Source organism: Euprymna scolopes, chromosome 17, assembly GCF_053919585.1.
Source record: "Euprymna scolopes isolate OS-2025 chromosome 17, ASM5391958v1, whole genome shotgun sequence".
Lineage (NCBI taxonomy): Eukaryota > Metazoa > Mollusca > Cephalopoda > Sepiida > Sepiolidae > Euprymna > Euprymna scolopes.
This window is the reverse complement of record NC_136498.1, coordinates 93,719,939-93,740,747: the sequence shown is the minus strand read 5'-3', so window position 1 is coordinate 93,740,747 and position 20,809 is coordinate 93,719,939. Positions and strand designations below refer to the sequence as shown.

The 20,809-nt window shown below is 34.6% G+C and overlaps 1 protein-coding gene across 10 annotated transcripts in view; it reads left to right on the top strand.

The window, feature by feature from the left end:
- LOC145296848 (dystrobrevin beta-like) overlaps positions 1 to 20,809 on the top strand; it is a 541,375-nt gene that overhangs the window by 482,529 nt on the left and 38,037 nt on the right. For all 10 annotated transcript variants that reach the window (XR_013870040.1, XR_013870041.1, XR_013870039.1 and 7 more), the window contains 2 exons: positions 3,832 to 3,885; positions 5,562 to 5,736. Coding sequence is in view for 7 of the 10 variants with exons in the window: in XM_080142975.1 (XP_079999101.1) it covers positions 3,832 to 3,885; positions 5,562 to 5,736 (229 nt within the window). In the remaining 3 variants the exon portion in view is untranslated. The remainder of the gene's footprint in view (positions 1 to 3,831; positions 3,886 to 5,561; positions 5,737 to 20,809) is intronic.

The window sequence follows — 20,809 nt, the reverse complement described above, 5'->3', positions numbered from 1 at the left end:
GATTAATCTGTTCCTACAATCAAGAATGTTAGAAAATCGGTGTTGATTTGATATTCAATATGTTTAGAATATTTGGATGGCGAAGCTATTGAGGTTGTTACGATTTGTTCCCTTGTTGATATCATTGGATCACAGGATGGAGCAAGTATTGGATTGCAACATGGATTAAGCTTAGGGAACTTCTATCTTTACTAATCAGCAAAGGGTTATAATTATCAACAAAGGAAAGAGTCTATCAAGCATGTGTATGCAGTGTGATGTATGGAAATGAAACTTAACTAGTGAGGGTTGAGGACATGTGTTGCATGGAGAGAAATGATATGAGAATTATGTACCTGTAATGTAAATCTTAAAGTTGGGTTTAATTCTGATGTCCTCAGAGGAAGATTATATCTGGACAGTATATGTACATGCGTGAAGACTTTGATGGTATGGTCACATTGAAATGATGGATAAGATGTAGAACAGTTTAAGTAGCATTTTCAGTTAACAGTGGAAGGCCATGAAAAACATGGGAGAAAATGCTAAAAATAAACATGGGAGAAAGGCCTGGCCAAAGATAAGTTAGTTTTGAAGTCAATTTTTAAAAGACATCCAACACATGTCAGCATGTAAAACAGACATTAAACTGATGATGATATTCACGTTAGCATTTTATTCTCTGTACGCATGCTGACCGTTGTTCATGTCATTATCATAGTATCGACAAATACGACACGCATGTTGGAAAGAAAAATAAAAGGATCATTTACAGTTTATCACTGTACATGAGACGTATGTTACAGATGTGTACATACATGAGAAGCATGTTACAGATGTGTACATACATGAGAAGCATGTTACAGATGTATACATACATTAAGCATGTTACAGATGTGTACATACATGAGAAGCATGTTACAAATGTGTACATACATGAGAAGCATGTTACAGATGTGTACATACATGAGAAGCATGTTACAAATGTGTACATACATTAAGCATGTTACAGATGTGTACATACATGAGAAGCATGTTATAGATGCGTACATACATGAGAAGCATGTTACAGATGTGTACGTACATTGAGCATGTTACAGATGTGTACATACATGAGAAGCATGTTACACATGTGTACATACATGAGAAGCATGTTACAGATGTGTACATACATGAGAAGCATATTACAGATGTGTACATACATGAGAAGCATGTTACAGATGTATACATACATTAAGCATGTTACAGATGTGTACATACATGAGAAGCATGTTACAGATGTGTACATACATGAGAAGCATGTTACAGATGTGTACATACATAAGAAGTATGTTACAGATGTGTACATACATGAGAAGCATGTTACACATGTGTACATACATGAGAAGCATGTTACAGATGTGTACATACATGAGAAGCATGTTACAGATGTGTACATACATGAGAAGCATGTTACAGATGTGTACATACATTAAGCATGTTACAGATGTGTACATACATGAGAAGCATGTTACAGATGTGTACATACATGAGAAGCATGTTACAGATGTGTACATACATTAAGTTTGAAAGAAAGAATTGGCATGGAAATATGAATCTTAAATAAGAACCAAAAATGTCCAATAACAAAGGTGGGAGGCACCGATTTAGTTATTCAAAGAATAAAAATAAGAAAATTTGTTTCACGATGTAAAAAAACACTCTAATGGGGATGCTTTTTACATAAAGGGTAGACAAAAACCATGTTCTGTCTGCTGAAAGCCTCTCGGAACATCTCTCATTTATAATTATAAGAAATGAATGAGGATCACTACAATGTAATTTTTCATTCTGCTCATAACACCATAATTATTTTATTTGTTTTTATTGCCTCTCCTCCCATTTCACCGCCTAGTATAGTCGGAAGAAAAACTTCCTGAATTAGTGTCTTACATTAAAATAGGATACGTAGCTATTTAAAGTTTTAAGGAGATTTTGTCCTTTAGAGTTAAGGAGTACATAAAATCTTGGCTCATAGAGGATAATGTAGAGATGCGAGACTACTTGCATTATTTCTGTGGATAATTTTATACATATGATATAAATTTCATCAAAATAGGTTTGAAGTGTTAAAAGTGGTTTGACCCGCTCCCTCCAGTTGCCTTAGGTTAAAATGGCACTTAGAGATTCAAAACTACTTCCATTATTTGCCCAGAAAATTTATAGATATGATTTAAATTTCATAAAATGAATTTAAAGTTTTAAACCCTTAGGGAGCACTTTAAATTTTACATAAGAATACACATTTAGATTTTACATAGATTCTAAAATCTTTTTTTTTTTTACAAAAAACACACATATATTGAGTATCCTATGCATTAGATTTTGTTTAAAAAGAGATAACTAATCATCGCAGGTGCTTTATGATCTGCTTGAGTGTTTACTTGTAAGATATTGTCTAATCTTTGGGACTGGTCTGAATATTTTAAAGAAAGTAAAAATGATGTGAGCCTTTTGAATTAAAAATGAATAACTGATTTTCAGATGATTAATCATCATGCCAGACAGGAAGAATGAATTGGGAGGGGGAAAGTAAAAGATGATAAAGGGAGTGATGCAAAAGAATGACAGACGTCAGAAAGACTGATGACATAAATATAACAGAAACAACTGCTAGCCAATAGTTTGCCCTCTCTCTAGGGATGGGGAGGGAGTGCCACTTGTTCTGTGTCCCTCTCATCCCTTTTCTATGAAGGACATATTTGTGTATAAAATTAAAATAAAAACTATACTTGATTGAAATGAAAATGTTGAAACTTATTCTAACCAACCAATGTAAACAAAGATATATGAGATGAAAAAGTTCAAGTAGAAATGACAAAATGTTTGGAAGGCTGGAATCCACACATACGGAACCCGGGAAAAACATTGGAGATTCCATTTCGCCATTATATAACATTCACGTTCTAACCAATATGTGATGCAGGTATGATTGATAACTTTGAAAATATCATCAGTCATACCTACTAACCATTAGCAGTCTCATACTATTTACCAGAAATCGTCAAAAAGTATAAAGTTCAATTCCAACTCCTAGGATTTAAAAAAATATTGACTTTGACAAAATATCCAAATCTGACTCCTTATTTTAGAATCTCCCAATATCCAATAATAATTGAAGTACCAAGGTCACTGGAAAAATGATTGGATCATTCTACTGCTCCAGAAAGTATCTCACTCCAGGTACAATCTTCCACCAAATAAATCCTAAGATGGAGTACTGTTGCCACATCTGATGAGGAGCTGTTCAAAGCACACTTTTCTACTTTGACATTGTCCAAAACTGGCTTTGAAATCTAGTGAGTGATGTCTTTTCTCCTCTCTACAACTTCTTTCTCACAGATAAGATGTTGCAAGTCTTTTTTTGTTCCATCGTTATTTTCATGACAGGTGGTCGAATGAGCTTCAATCTATGGGCAAGGGCTGACCCCCCCCCCCGACAACAACCCCTCATCTAGCTACAACCACTGTCAACAATTTTCCTCACTCTCTATCTGTGCCTAAAACGAAATGGAAATTCCATGATCAAAGTTTCTTTCCTAGAACAACCTGTCTGTAAACAAATTCTTGTTGAGCCATCCTCTTAAATAATCAAATTCTGACCAATTTCTATCATTACCAATAATCACAGTGTTGTCTCAGTGGTCACCTGACACTCATTAAACCTTTATCTTCAAATAGCCTTTAGTGACTTCAACTTCTAGCATTCTTATGAGTCTTATTATGGCTCCCCAATTTTGCTATTAATAGCTAGTTTTCTTTTTGTTTTTCTTAATTTAATTGAATGACCTTTGTTTTTGTGTTTTTATACAGAGGGCAGTGGTAGTGACGATGAAAGTAGTGCAAATGGAATGCTGGGAGCCACTGGTGAGTTACTTTTTTTTGCATGTTGATAAATTTTACAAAGCCATCTCGGGTAAGTAAGCCTAGTTTTCAAATGCACTGATTTAACACAGTATATTCTACGTATATTTTCATTTGTTATCACTGTACCATGTTATCAACAATATAATAAGATTTTATTTTTGAAAATACTTAATCTGCCCACCATTAATCTATATTATGAAACATTTTTACTTAATCACTAAAAAAATGAAAATTGAACATGGGGAATAACTTTTAAGAAGATCAGAAAGAGTTGTTTCCTTTACAACTAAAATTCTGCTTCTTTTTGTGTATAAGTTTTTAAAAAAATGGCCAAATAAATAAAAATTATAAGCTAAAATGACTTTGCTGTATCCTGGGCAACACCAGATAGATACAGCTCCTAGTTTCTTATAAATTTGGAAGCAAGTGTCAACCTATTAATATTAATTTTGTATTATTCTGCCAAACCTTCGATCATAATGAAGAATAATTATATGTAAACTTGAAAAATAAAGAGCATGCTTAACCTTTCCAACTCTGCACAGCCAATACATCAACCCTAGCAACAAAAAATCTAAAAAGACGATATGGCTGATATTTGAACCTTCTAATAATACATTATCAAATAATTTTGCTGATCACCTATTGTTGTCTTTTTGGCTAATTATAACTTAAATGGGCCAGGATCTAAATGGTTAAATACACAATCATCTTAAACATTATATATTTATTTAAAAACAAGAATCTTAACATTCTAGTAAGCCTTTTGGTGTAGTGTAACGGATAAAGTACTTGATAGAATTCGATTCTAATTGACACTCTCTGGAGGTTGAAGGTTCAATCCTTAGTTCAAGTGATACTCAAAATACAATTGCAAATTACATAGGACTTCTACTGACTGACAGAATTTATCTATTAAAATATTGTAAGAATAACATTTAAGATGAAAACAGTTGTCCAATTAATCTAAGTAATATGAATTATATGATCATTTTACATCATCTGTGAAAACTTGTTAATTAAATGTACATAGAGATGACAAAAGTGAATAGATAGCCTTATTAATAATGAAGGCTGCTGTTGGAGACTCTCTGAAGTATTAAAGAACCACTTGGTTAATAGTGGAAAGTAGAATCCCAAGTTTTCTGTCATTTTAATGTTAATTCCACTTTCTTTTTATAGAATATGTACCATACTAAGATAATAAAATTATTTAGCTCATTCTTAACATAGTGGAATGGGACGTTTTAAACTGGTCTGTACTTTCACCTACAATTTAATAAACAAAACATATAACAATTGAATTGAAGTTGAAAATCTGATCTAGAAAATAACACAGTCCATATTCTGCCTAAGTACCAAAAGAATTATTAAAATTTGTCTCCAAATTTAATGTTTTACAGAACATTTTTTAATATTCTGCTTTAAAAAATCATTATATAATGATAAAAGTTGAAGTCAAAGAAAAAAAAAAAGTTGGCATTAAAACAAAATGTGTCCTTTTGGTTGTTGCAAATTTTGTGTTCCTCAAAAAATAGTTCACAATTTTGAAAAAAATTTATCATATCATTTTTGTTTTAATTTTTTCAAATATAGATTTATAAGTTTAGTAAAATAAAAAACAATTGTTTTTACATGACAGAACATATTTATCATGTTTGTTTGATTTGTTGCAGGAAACTTAGAAATGGGAGGTTACTATCCGACAAACGCATCTGATGATGTGGATGGATGGCGAGAAGAGGTGAAGCGACGATTGGACCAGGAATCAGAATTTCTAGCACAACTTCGAGCAAGACGGCAGAAGGGGAGCAACAGTAGTAGCCGAAACCATAGTGATTCCGAAACAGAGTAAGTAAGCCTGCCTTGCATACATACATACATGATGATTGCAACGTCTTGTCAGATGAGTGCCACTCCCTCAGGCACTGAAACTCCATGAGCTGAAAATGACTTTAGTCCTGCCGGCAAAATTCACACGCTCAAACAGACATGATACTGAAGACGGTCATTAGTATACATGCATATATATATACATGCATGCATACATACATATATACACATACATATAACACGCATATATGCATACATACATACACAATACATAATACACATACATATACATACATAAACATACACAAGACGGTCAATTGCATACATACATATATATATAAATGCAAATATACACATACACACATACATATCTGTAAACATACACACATATACATATATACATACACAATGCATAATACACATACATACATATACATACACACGCATACATACACAAGTACATACATACAAATACACACATATACATACAGTTACATACACACATATACATACATATACACATATGTACACATATGCACATATATATATATACATACACTTACATGAATATGCACTCATACACAAACATGCACATACATACACATATACATGCATACACACATGCATACATATACATACATACACACACATGCATATATACACATACATACAAACAATATATATGTATATACATACACACACATATACATACATATACACATAGATATACACACATATACATACACCTGTACATGAACATACATACAACTATACATACATATATACATATAATGATGGCAGATCAATTATTACATGCTTTCAACATTTCAGGCCTACACGCGTCACAACTTTTCCATGCCTGAGGGAGTATCTATATACAGATGATATCTCTCTCTCGGTTCAAAATGTTGACATCCAGCAACAAGCAAGAGCAAGATAGCCAACAACAAGTCAAACTGCAGACCAGCTCAATGCGGGTACTGGTCTCCCGCTTTATGTTTTTTTTTTAAATCTAAGATTTGTTTCTCCTAGAGGGGTTGCCTTCACCACGGCTTACGGGAACCCTCTCCACCCCACATACACATGACAATAAACACATGCGTACATACAGATGTACGCCAACATACGTATGCATGTGAACACACATGCAACCATAATCACGTAGAGGCACACAAATACGCACATACATACATATGCCTATACATACATACACACACATATACATGTAAAATACACATAAATGAACATTCCAAAAGTCATACATAGTAAGTGATCAGCGGTTGGACCATTTTTGTCCCTTTTCCTTCCTGATCTTTTTCCTCCTTCCTTTTTTTTTTGTTTTGTTTTTTTTAAATAAAAAGTTTGTTTTAGACTCACACATATGCAGTACATGATAATGATGATGATCATGTTGATAAATTCACACATAATTTTCCAAATAACTCAACGTACGAATCGACGAAAAACAACAGTCCAATTGATATGATTTACAGATGCTTGGATTTTTTTTTTTTTTTTCGTCGATTCGTACGTTGAGTTATTTGGAAAATTATGTGTGAATTTGTCAACATGATCATCATTATCATGTACTGCATATGTAGGAGTCTAAAACAAAACACACATACATACATACATACATGATGATTGTTGCCTCTTTTCAGATGATCACTATCTTATTGAGTCCTTCCCATCTCATTGTCCATGCTACCATAGATGACTCCGCAGTCCCGCTGCAGATTTGCACATCTTGAAGCAAATGTGACATACAAATTGAGTAATTTCTGCTGAGTTGATTTCCTCTGGAGGTTATTCCTATGAACAATCATATTTCTTTTCAAACCAGCTGTAGACTTGCAAACATATTAAACAGATCGTTTGGTTCAAACTAATAGGTACACAGTTAACCTGAACAGGAGTTTTTTGACTCGAGGTGGTTGACGTAGCCAGCTTTTAAGAGAAGTGCCACATTTCCAGCTGTGTGTGTCATGATTAAAACCATCAATTAAATCTTTGCTTCAGATTGCTGTGGCCCTGCTTTCTTTTCACATCTTTCATGTACAAGTTTTTGCCACTTTGACCTTAGCAAAATGAGTTTTTCCCACGTGTCGATGTTGATTTCCAGGACTTTCAAATTGTTTTTGTACAGTCCCTGAACCTCTTCCTCGGCTTATGTTGAAGGCACTTGCCATTTCTCCTCATAAAAAGTTTGTTTCAGCAGCCTACAATCTTTCATTCAAACCATGTGGCCCACCCAATCCATGTGAGATCTGATTACAAGGTCTCAACACTAGAGCAACATGCTCTTACAAGGACCTCAGTGACGAGTACTTGTGCTTGTTACATGTTTAAGATACGTCGCAAGCATTTTTGGTGAAATCATTCAATCCATTTAATGTGACTTCCATGTAATATGCATGTCCCGATGAATACAATAGTGTGGTTAGCACATAGGCTTTGTAAACATAGATCCTTACCCTGTCTGTGATGCCATGATCAGGCCACACTCTATTCTTTAACTTTCCAAAAGCTACAGTGGCCTTCTGAATTTGTCTGTGAATTTCAGTATCAAGGGAGCCATCTCTTGACAGAGAACTACCAAGGTAGACAAACAAATCAACTACTCCTAGCCTGGCACCACAGATCATTATGTTCAGCTCTGCATATGGCTGGCTCGGTGCAGTAATGAACATCACCTTTGTTTTAGATAGACTGATCTTCCGACCAAAGGCAGTGCAGCAGTCTACAAAATGATCCATTATATGCTGCATATCTGCCTCAATGTATGCAAATTGGCAGCATTGAGCATTGTCTGCATACAGTAGCTCTCTCTCTCGGTTCAAAATGTTGAGATCCAGCAACAAGCAAGAGCAAGATAGCCAGCAATAAGTTAAACTGCAGACCAGCTACAGGTACTGGTCTCTCGCTTTATGGTTTTTTAAATCAGAGATTTGCTTCTCCTAGAAAGGTTGCATTCACCATGGCTTATGGGAGCCCTCTCAACCTCAGCACACACATACATACACACAAACGGTGCTAGTATGTCAGGTCATGTCATATGTTACTGGTACCATGTAACCCAGTACTACCTGCCTCATGGTCGGGTCACCGGCGACTAAACTGGTTTCCCCACCAGACTTGTTTGGTGAGGAGGGCGGCTAGTCTCCCTGAAGAATTAAAAACATACATATCGTGTTCGTCCTTCGAAGTTGAAGATGGCAATGACATCAGTGAGTAAAAGTAGTATTTTTGTGCTTCTGGAGATGACTTGTAAGGCTGATCCGGGCATAGAAGGCTCTCCCACAAGTTGGACAGTGGTGAGCATGTGTTGTGGGGACAGAGCTTGTTGCTCTGGCTTTGCAGGTTGCATGCTTCTGTTCTGCTTTGAGGGTTCTTCTCTCTTCAGCTGTTTCAGCTCCTTTGTTGATGAGGTGACACCAGTGAGGTCTCTCTGATGCAAGAGATTCCCAGGACTCGGTACTGATGTTGAAGTCTTTGGGAGACTTTGAGGTTGTCCTTAAAGCGTTTTCTTGGTGCTACGACTGAATGCTTGCCTTGGCACAACTGGCCATACAGGAGTTGTTTTGGGATTCTTTCATCTGACATGTGGGAGACGTGACCTGCCCATCTCAGTTGGGTCTTTCGAATGGTAGTAGTTATACTGGGAAGATTAGAACTTTTCAGGACCTCTGTATCAGGGACTTTGTCTTGCCATCTGATATGGAAGAGATTTCGGAGACATCTCAGGTGGAAGTGGTTCAACATTTTTTTCGTGCCTTCTCTAAGTAGTCCAGGTTTCTGAGCCATAGAGCAATATGGTGAAGACAACTGCTCTGTAAACCTTCAGCTTGGTGTCAATGCTGATTCCCTTCCTTTCCCAGACTTTGCTTCTGAGTCTCCCGAATGCGCTGCTTGCCTTGGCGATTCTGTTGTTGATTTCGAGATTGATTGTGGCTGTCCGAGATAGATTGCTGCCCAGATAGGTGAAGGTCTCAACCACTTGAAGGTTCTGCCCCTTGACTGAGATACTTGGCTCATGATACAGATTTCTGGGAGCTGGTTGGAACATAACTTTGGTCTTCTTGGTGCTAATTGTGAGGTCGAAGTTGTTACAGGCTGCGGAGAATTGGTTTATCTGGTCTTGCATTTCTCGCTCATTGCTGGCATTAAGGGCACAGTCATCAGCAAAAAGAAAGTCACTCAGCACTGCTTCCTTCACATTTGCCACAGCCTGCAGCCTCCTTGGGTTAAACAGCTTTCCATCTGTTCTGAATTTAATGTTGATGCCTGGTGACTGGTCGCTGAAAGCGTCAAATAGCATTGCAGAAAACATCAAGCTGAACAGTGTAAGGGCAAGGACACACCCCTGTTTAACTCCATTTGTTACCGGAAAAGCCTTTGCTGATTCACCGTCGTCAAGGATGTGCCCCATCATGCCTTCATGGAATCGACGAACTACTGTGATGAAAGTACTTGGGCAACCGAATTTCTTCATTATTTTCCACAGACCATCCCGACTGACTGTGTCAAATGCCTTGGTCAAGTCGATAAAGGTTGTGTAAAGGTCTCGGTACTGTTCGATGCATTTCTCTTGAAGCTGAAGAGCAGTAAAGATCATGTCAGTGGTCCCCCGACTGGCACGGAAACCACATTGACTCTCCGGCAGGAGTCCCTGTTCCAGGTGACCAAGTAAGCAGTTGAGGAGGATGTGAGCAAAGATCTTTCCTGCTATGGACAGGAGAGAGATACCTCGGTGGTTATCGCATGATTGGCGATTTCCTTTTCGCTTATAGATGTGAACGATTATGGCATCTTTAAACTCTTGTGGTAGTTGTCCCTTCCTCTACATGATCTGATACAAGCAGGTCAGCTGCTCCCGCAAGGCTGCACCACCGGACTTGTAAAACTCAGCTGGGATGGCATCTTGACCTGGAGCTTTTCCACTGGTTGACTGCTGAATGGCTTTGCTGACCTCTTCGATTGATGGGGGGGGGGTGTCAAGCTGTTGATTGATGGGGACTTGGGGGAGACGTTCAATTTTGTTATATCATTGATGGCTCCAGGGCGATTGAGCACTTTGTTAAAATGGTCAGCCCATCTGTTGAGGATCTCTTTCTTTCCTGTGAGTAGAGTTGAGCCGTCGGCACTGAGCAGAGGAGAGGATCCCAAAGACTGTGGTCTGTAAACTGCCCTTAGTGCATCGTAAAAATTCTTTGTATTGTGTTTGTCTGCATAGCCTTGGATTTCATCTGCCTTGGCACTGAGCCAGGAATCCTGCATTGAACGCAGCTTGTATTGGGCTGTGTTGCGCATGTTAGAGAAGGCAGTTTTCTTCGCCACACAAGCTGCGTCATTTTGATGCGCTCTTAGCAGGCAGTGTTTTTCCTGCAAAAAGTTGTGGATCTCAGGATCATTCTCATCAAACCAGTCCTGGTGGTGTTTAGAGCAGCAGAGTGAACAACATCCCTGAAGGATGACCAGCTCTCTTCAACACTGTTGTGATTGACATTGAAGTTAGCAAGTTTACTATGTATGCTGCTCTGGAATTCCTCTGCTGTTTTAGGACATTTCAATTTGGCTGTATTGAGCCTCTTGGCTGTTTTTTTACCCTGAGGCTTTCTCTTTGGTTGGATGAAGAAGTTGAATTTGGAGATGATGAGGCGGTGGTCGGTCCAACAATCTCACGTCCTGCCTGTCCTTGACTCTGGTAATGACAGTCGATTTGATGCCAGTGTCGAGAGCGTGGATGCATCCATGTGGTTTTATTGCAATTTGGGAGGCGGAACATAGTGTTTGTGATGTTGAGATCATGTGATGCACAGGTTCTAAGGAGGAGGAGTCCATTGCTATTGCATTTGCCTACTCCATGCTTTCCAATGACGTTGTGCCAGGCTTGATAATCTGTACTGACACTTGCATTGAAGTCGCCAAGAATTACAAGCTTCTCCGACTGAGGGACTGAGGGAGTCCAGCTCTTCTTCTGTTTCAAATGGTGGTGCGATGCATCTAGTATGTAGTCGTAGTAGTAGATGTGCTTATCATCTCTTGCTCTCAGCTAACACTGCTGGCTAGCATTTATGTGAAAAAGGAGCCGAATGTGTAAGTCTCTCTCTGCCAGTATACAGCCTCTCTATCTGCAAGCCCTATCTAGTGGTTCCACGCACCGAAACATGCAAACTGAGCACCCTGCGGCCTCAGGCTAAACTACAAGGACTCGGAGGAGGTTGGCCCCCAGACATGTGACGTGCAGACCCACCGTCATGTTGATATGCCCTGGTGACTCATGAACCAACCTCCAGCTATGGGTCAAATAGTTCCACTGTCTTGTGGCTGTCTTGGGAAAGACAAAGGCTAAGGGAGTAAACCTCAACAGAAAATCCAGAGTTGAGCCCCTAAGGCGATAGGAAGACAGACCAGTCTCCTTCTGACAACTCCTGCATCCTGATTCATTCCCAGCCGTCTTGACACAGTCCTGCCACTGGAACCGGCGCATCAGGAAGAGAGAGTGAGGCTGATCCTGCTTAAGTCTCCCTCACTTTAATCCAAGTCAAGCGCAAGTCATGACATCGAATTTTTGTTAAAATGACATCGAGTTTTTGTTTTGCGGCGACAGGGAAATGGTAAAACAGTAGGTGTGGATACACTGGAAGCTGTAGCTGTGAACCTACACATAGGCGATTCAGGACATGTGGTCGTTCCTCACTGGACTGAGGCAGTGGTGGGTCTGGCAGCCTCCTGAGTGACCGAGCAGCCCTCTTTATGATCGCTCTGCTCGCCTCTGTAGAATGAAGACGGGGCTGGAAAAGATGCCCTAAAAATAGCCTGCTTCACCAAACCCTGGCTAGCATACCGCGGCTGGCGGGATCACTCTTAAGCGGTCGAAACAAAAAAACAAAAGAAGAAAACAAAGGTGCTTACTCTAGCATCATGGAATGTCTGAACCCTGCTCGAAAATGCAAAAGCCAATTGACCTGAAAGACGAACAGTGCTTGTAGCTCGTGAGCTTGCTCGCTACATTATTGACATTGCAGCCCTAAGTGAGACTCGTGCTGAGGAGCAGTGTGAAGCTGGTGTGAGTTTTGCTATCAAAATAACTCACGTACCAAAACTAGCAAGCATTCCTGAAGGTATCAACAACAGACTAATGAAAATGCAGTTACCTCTTGGATGCAACCCTAGCGTTACGCTGGTCAGCGCCTATGCCCCAACGATGACTAACCCTGATGAGGTCAAAGATAAGTTTTATGAAGAACTGGACTCTCTCATTTCCTCAGTCAGAGAAGCTTGTAATTCTTAGCGACTTCAAAAACATACATACATACATACATACATACAGACAACACAATAAATACAAATTAAATAGTAGTGCAAACATTTGTAAGTAGAATCAAACAAACCCAGCAGAAAGTGCTCAATATCAAAAGAGAGATGAATAAAAATAGTATATATGTCAACATTTACAAAATTTTAAATTAATATTATGTTTAGTATTTAAATTATATATAGACAATTTATAAAAATCTAATAACAATATACAGATTATATATATATATATATATATATATAGTAAGTTATAAAATATATATGGCGATTAAGTACACTGAATATTCTGCGTTTCATCCACTCTAAGACTCTTCAGACTTATGCGCGAATTTTGTGGTTATCTGTTGTTTTTATATACGCACCTTCTATTTAGATTTTAGTTAGCCAATCAGCTTTCTAGTATCCACCGCGCCCTTCGTATCAGCCAATGAACATGCACTTATCGGACAAAGGCCTATTTGACTTCTGGTTGACCTGTTCCTTTGTGTGTGCTCTATTTAGCCTGGATATCTAGTTTCTTGACCTGTTTTAAATCTAGGTTATGTTTTTTTTATGTTAGTTTATACATAAATATATATATATGTACATACATATATGCACACACACATATATATATATATATGCATACATATATGTGTGATCGTTTATGTATATTCATGTTTATTTAATTTATTTATTTGTTTATTTTCTATTGTTTTTTTTTTAGTTTTAAAACTATTTTGTATCGCTACCCTAGAGTAAATTTTATCTTGTGAACACAGTTGTTCGCTATTTCTCTTCTACAGTTTAATAGATGTTGGGGTTCTTTAAAATACAGGATAGAAAATTTTGCATGAAGGCATAATCTACATGGGTCGTCTAGGTCCCTACACATGGTAGCTTGTCTTATTATTTTCCATTCGACTACCGGCGAACGTCTGCTTTCCTTGAGTTCCCAGTATTTATTTGCTAGACATTTATTTTGAAGTGAGCAAAGTTGCATTTATCTTGTTTATTATTAGTATTTTTATTTCTAGTATGGTTGTTCTTGTCCGGGGTTGGTTTATTATTATTATTATTATTATTATTATTATTATTATTATTATTATTATTATTTCTGCTAGTGTTAGTTTTATTTTTGTCATGGTGTCCACTTTTTTGTTTATTTTGTTGTTGTTTACATTGTTTTTATTTAATATTTTGTTATTATGTGCTTTAATTATCATCTCTAAATTTTCGCAACAACTATAGGATAACTTTAAGGTATTTTTATTGAAAATTTTGTGTAAGGGGTTGGTTGCGGGAAAGTGTTTTTCAATAAGATCTAGAAATTTCTTGCCAAGTTTTGTTTTTAACATTTGATTGTATGGGGCCGTATACCAAATTATAGTTCTTTTTCTTCTATTTTTTAATTTTATTATAGTTATTAGTGTTTTGTTGCTTATATTTGATATCGATATTTTTGTATCCACTATTTTTTAGGGCTGTTTCATAAATATTGGTTGACCTGTTAAATGCATTTTCATCGCTTGAGTTATTACTGAGTCTACTTACGATCGAGTTAGGAATCTGTTTTATAATTGATGGTGGGTGATTGGACTTAGGGTTTATGTATATTGGAGTAGCGTTATCTTTTAAGTAGGGTTCATATGTGTTTTTATCTATATTTAACATGGCGTCCAGGAAGTTTGTTATTTTTATGTTAGCTGATACGTCTGCTTTTAGGCCTAATTTTTTCATTTCCTTGTGTATGATTTTCTTAAAGTTATTTCCCTTGACTTTGTTGGAGTTTTTTATTATAGCTAGTCCGTCATCTCTATACAGGCTGATATCCGTAGTATCAAATATGCTTGTGAGGGTATATAGAATGAATAATCCCACAAGATCTGATGCCTCTGCAGAATCCCTGGCACCCATCGCCAAATCAAACAAATTTTTCATTTTAGTTTTTATCCATTGGTTATTGTTATTTATTAGAACTGATTTTCTACATTTTTTAATGATGTTGATTTCTTCCGAGGATATATCAGTGTATGCCTTGGCAAATTATAGGGCAATGTTAAAAAGTTCTTCGGATATCGAGGGATAGAAGTCTATGATGTCGAACTGTATAAATGTACATTTATCTTTGTTTTCTATATTTTTAAACCAGGTGATTGCTTCGGCAGTATTTGCCCACTGGTTTAATTCTAGGTCTTGTTTGATTTGTTTGTTTACTCTAGAAAGTATTGTTTTGCTAATTCTACCTATTTCTGGTTTAGTTGGATTTATCAAGCGGGTGCTGGGATTATTATTAAAGTACCATTTGTGGTCTTTAAACAGAATGTATGCCTCTATAGGTTTCAATTTGCCAACTTTATCGCTAATTTTTAATTTATCAGTAATTTGTTTACTTTCAGTATTTATTATATCTATGTAGTCGCATTCGTTTGTGTCTAGTTTTTTGTAGTTTTTTGTAATGTTTTCTGTGATTAGTTTGTTATATTCTTGTTTATCTATTTTATAAAAGTTTCTAGTTTTATCTGCTTTTACAAAGATTTTATTAGAGTTGTTTATGTTTCTAACGATTTTGTGTAGTTTCTGTTGGAAATTGTTAGGTTGATTGTGGAATTCCAAGTTTTTAATTACGTTTAAAAGGTCATTTTCAAAGTTTATCAAAAGGTCTACTGTTTTCACATTTTTAAGGGTTTTAAAACCATAGGATTCTTTTTTGTTTACGTTCTCATTTTTAAGGAAGAAATTTGCTCGCCATCGCATTCGGCGTATTAGTTCATCTGTTTTTTTAATTAATTTAATAATATAGCTATGCTTGCTAGGTGTGGGGATGTTTTTTAGTGATGTTTTGAAATTAACTCTTTCCATATCTATTTTTAATGTGGTGAAATACATTCTTTTGAGAGTGCTCGACTGTTTCAGGAGCTAAGTATAACTACTTCATTTACTCACATAAAATTAATATACGAAAGTATAAATTTATGCGTAAACTTTAATATTTACTTCAAAAGTGCTCCATACGTAGGTAGAGCTAGTTAGTAAGCTATAAAATATATATGGCGATTAAGCTGCACTGAATATTCCGCGTTTCATCCACTCTAGGACTCTTCAGGCTTATGCGCGAATTTTGTGGTTGTCTGTCGTTTTAATATACGCACCTTCTATTGAGATTTTAGTTAGCCAATCAGCTTTCTAGTATCCAGTATATTAATTTTATGTGAGTAAATGAAGTAGTTATATATATATATATATATATATATATATATATATATATATAATTGACTCTCCTATTTGTTTTGACAGATGAGATTTCCACATTTGTTTAAATCGCCCGTGACACTCATGTCCAACAAAGTCCACAGATTATGCAAGTGTGTGAATAATCTGATGTTAAAGTTGGAACATTTTTTTCTAGCTTTTCGGCTCTCTCTAACATCTCTCAAATTACGCAGTCAAGTTGTGAAATTCTGCCGTCCATTTTAACACGTCACTCTCTACGCTTTTCTTTCTTGTGCACAGTTTTTGAATTTTTTTAAGTTTTGGTGAATCATACTGATTGCTGACACGGCATCTTTCAATTTGTCTTCCTATTTCAGTGAAGGGTGATCTGCATTTCTATGACTACAAGCCAAATGACTGTACATGAGATTTTATGTTTTTGATTGTTCAAAATTTTTCTGTCATGTAGACTGTCATAGTTACTGTAAGGTATTATATAAATACCTGCATCTGTTGAGGTTTTATTATTTAGATTTATTATTGTTTTAGAATTGCCTACAACCATTTGAATGACATGGATATTTAATTAACAAAACCACAAAATCACATCATCTTCAGTTTAACATTTGCTTTACATTTTGACATGTGGTGAACGACTTTTAGAAATTGACTTCTAAACTGACCTATATCTAGCTAGGTCCTTATTTATCCAAAATCTATCACATCCTGTCATGTTTTCCTTTGCCAACAGACCTTGCTACCTCATCTGTTCTACATTTGGCCTAAGAACTCTGATTCATTCTTTCAATGTGACCAAGCTAACTTAGTCTCCTGTTTTGCACACATCTCCCTATAATATCTAGATTTAATTTTCTTCTGAGGTCATCAGATCTAATCCTGTCTATAACACTCACATTGCACATCCATTACATCATTCTCTTATAATTTCTCTCCATGCAACACATGTCCTTGACCCTTACAGTTCAGGTTTCATTTTCATACATCATCATACTTTGTAGACATTTCCCTTGTTCAATACTGCTAATGCTTTGCCAGTTATTAATGACATACTTCTCTGAATTACATCCACTTCTAACTCTTGTAATCAGACTGACACCAACTTCTCCCTGTATTCAAATGATATTACTAAGTTAAAAAAAACTTTGGAACAACCTTGATAGCCTCAAATCAGATATTTATACAATACCTTGCACTGGAACAAAGTGCTGAGGAGTAGACTTGAATTGAAGGACTGAATGAGAGTTGCAAGGTTAGTTGGAGTGATGGGCTCGGTTCATCGGGAAGATCCTGAGAAAACATGGGCAGAAATGATAAGAATGAACTTGAGAGATAAATAAAGACCTAGTCATAGAGAGATTAGTTTCCATAAGCCGTCCAACATGTATCAGCATGTGAAATGAACATTAAACTGAATATGACGAACACAAAGTGGAATTTTCTATTCCAGCCAAAAAAGATTATTTAAAACTAGCAAAAGACCCATGGAAATTCCATAGAATGAGAATTATATTTAATTATATTTAATTATATTTAATCAACTAATATGTTTTAATAAAGCTGATATTTTTCTGGATAGCCCAAAAAGTTAGTTTTTTTTTAAACAGAAAAGCCAATAACACGCAGCAAACAAGAGTTTATTAACATTTCTATGAAGATGGTGTCCATTGTATTTTAAATATAAAACTGATCTAAGCGAGATAAATTAATAAGTACTAATAAATTGTCAGAAAGTAATATTGTGCTACATAGTTCAATACAACTAATAAAATCACATTGTAAAAGATAATTTTTAATTTACTCTTCCAGTCCAGCACCTCTTGGCAGACAATGCCCTTTTTTTTTCTCTGTTTCTTTTGAATGTTCCTTTTTTACATAACGTTTTGCTGACTTCTATCTTCAATGAAGAACCATAGTTGCCATATTCATCACATCATATCTTTTCTTATAGATTTTTTCTGTCGATACTAGTAGTGGTGCACTGACCATCATCATTATTTGGGCTAACACTTCCATATATACATTTCTGTTAATAAAATAAATGGAATATAAGTTTTTGCTTTTATTAATGATTTTGTTTTTTATGTTTTATAGTTTGTCTACTTTTACATCATAATGTTTCATACACGTCTATTTTAGGTAAATTAGATTTATAATGTTTCATACACGTCTATTTTAGGTAAATTAGATTTATAATGTTTCATACACGTCTATTTTAGGTAAACTAGATTTATAATGTTTCATACACGTCTATTTTAGGTAAATTAGATTTATAATGTTTCATACACGTCTATTTTAGGTAAATTAGATTTATAATGTTTCATACACGTCTATTTTAGGTAAATTAGATTTATAATGTTTCATACACGTCTATTTTAGGTAAATTAGATTTATAATGTTTCATACACGTCTATTTTAGGTAAATTAGATTTATAATGTTTCATACACGTCTATTTTAGGTAAATTAGATTTATAATGTTTCATACACGTCTATTTTAGGTAAACTAGATTTATAATGTTTCATACACGTCTATTTTAGGTAAATTAGATTTATAATGTTTCATACACGTCTATTTTAGGTAAATTAGATTTATAATGTTTCATACACGTCTATTTTAGGTAAACTAGATTTATAATGTTTCATACACGTCTATTTTAGGTAAATTAGATTTATAATGTTTCATACACGTCTATTTTAGGTAAATTAGATTTATAATGTTTCATACACGTCTATTTTAGGTAAACTAGATTTATAATGTTTCATACACGTCTATTTTAGGTAAATTAGATTTATAATGTTTCATACACGTCTATTTTAGGTAAATTAGATTTATAATGTTTCATACACGTCTATTTTAGGTAAATTAGATTTATAATGTTTCATACACGTCTATTTTAGGTAAATTAGATTTATAATGTTTCATACACGTCTATTTTAGGTAAACTAGATTTATAATGTTTCATACACGTCTATTTTAGGTAAATTAGATTTATAATGTTTCATACACGTCTATTTTAGGTAAATTAGATTTATAATGTTTCATACACGTCTATTTTAGGTAAATTAGATTTATAATGTTTCATACACGTCTATTTTAGGTAAATTAGATTTATAATGTTTCATACACGTCTATTTTAGGTAAACTAGATTTATAATGTTTCATACACGTCTATTTTAGGTAAACTAGATTTATAATGTTTCATACACGTCTATTTTAGGTAAATTAGATTTATAATGTTTCATACACGTCTATTTTAGGTAAATTAGATTTATAATCTTTCATACACGTCTATTTTAGGTAAACTAGATTTATAATGTTTCATACACGTCTATTTTAGGTAAATTAGATTTATAATGTTTCATACACGTCTATTTTAGGTAAACTAGATTTATAATGTTTCATACACGTCTATTTTAGGTAAATTAGATTTATAATGTTTCATACACGTCTATTTTAGGTAAATTAGATTTATAATGTTTCATACACGTCTATTTTAGGTAAACTAGATTTATAATGTTTCATACACGTCTATTTTAGGTAAACTAGATTTATAATGTTTCATACACGTCTATTTTAGGTAAATTAGATTTATAATGTTTCATACACGTCTATTTTAGGTAAATTAGATTTATAATGTTTCATACACGTCTATTTTAGGTAAATTAGATTTATAATCTTTCATACACGTCTATTTTAGGTAAATTAGATTTATAATGTTTCATACACGTCTATTTTAGGTAAATTAGATTTATAATGTTTCATACACGTCTATTTTAGGTAAATTAGATTTATAATCTTTCATACACGTCTATTTTAGGTAAATTAGATTTATAATGTTTCATACACGTCTATTTTAGGTAAATTAGATTTATAATGTTTCATACACGTCTATTTTAGGTAAACTAGATTTATAATGTTTCATACACGTCTATTTTAGGTAAATTAGATTTATAATGTTTCATACACGTCTATTTTAGGTAAATTAGATTTATAATGTTTCATACACGTCTATTTTAGGTAAACTAGATTTATAATGTTTCATACACGTCTATTTTAGGTAAATTAGATTTATAATGTTTCATACACGTCTATTTTAGGTAAATTAGATTTATAATGTTTCATACACGTCTATTTTAGGTAAACTAGATTTATAATGTTTCATACACGTCTATTTTAGGTAAATTAGATTTATAATGTTTCATACACGTCTATTTTAGGTAAATTAGATTTATAATGTTTCATACACGTCTATTTTAGGTAAACTAGATTTATAATGTTTCATACACGTCTATTTTAGGTAAATTAGATTTATAATGTTTCATACACGTCTATTTTAGGTAAATTAGATTTATAATGTTTCATACACGTCTATTTTAGGTAAACTAGATTTATAATGTTTCATACACGTCTATTTTAGGTAAACTAGATTTATAATGTTTCATACACGTCTATTTTAGGTAAATTAGATTTATAATGTTTCATACACGTCTATTTTAGGTAAACTAGATTTATAATGTTTCATACACGTCTATTTTAGGTAAACTAGATTTATAATGTTT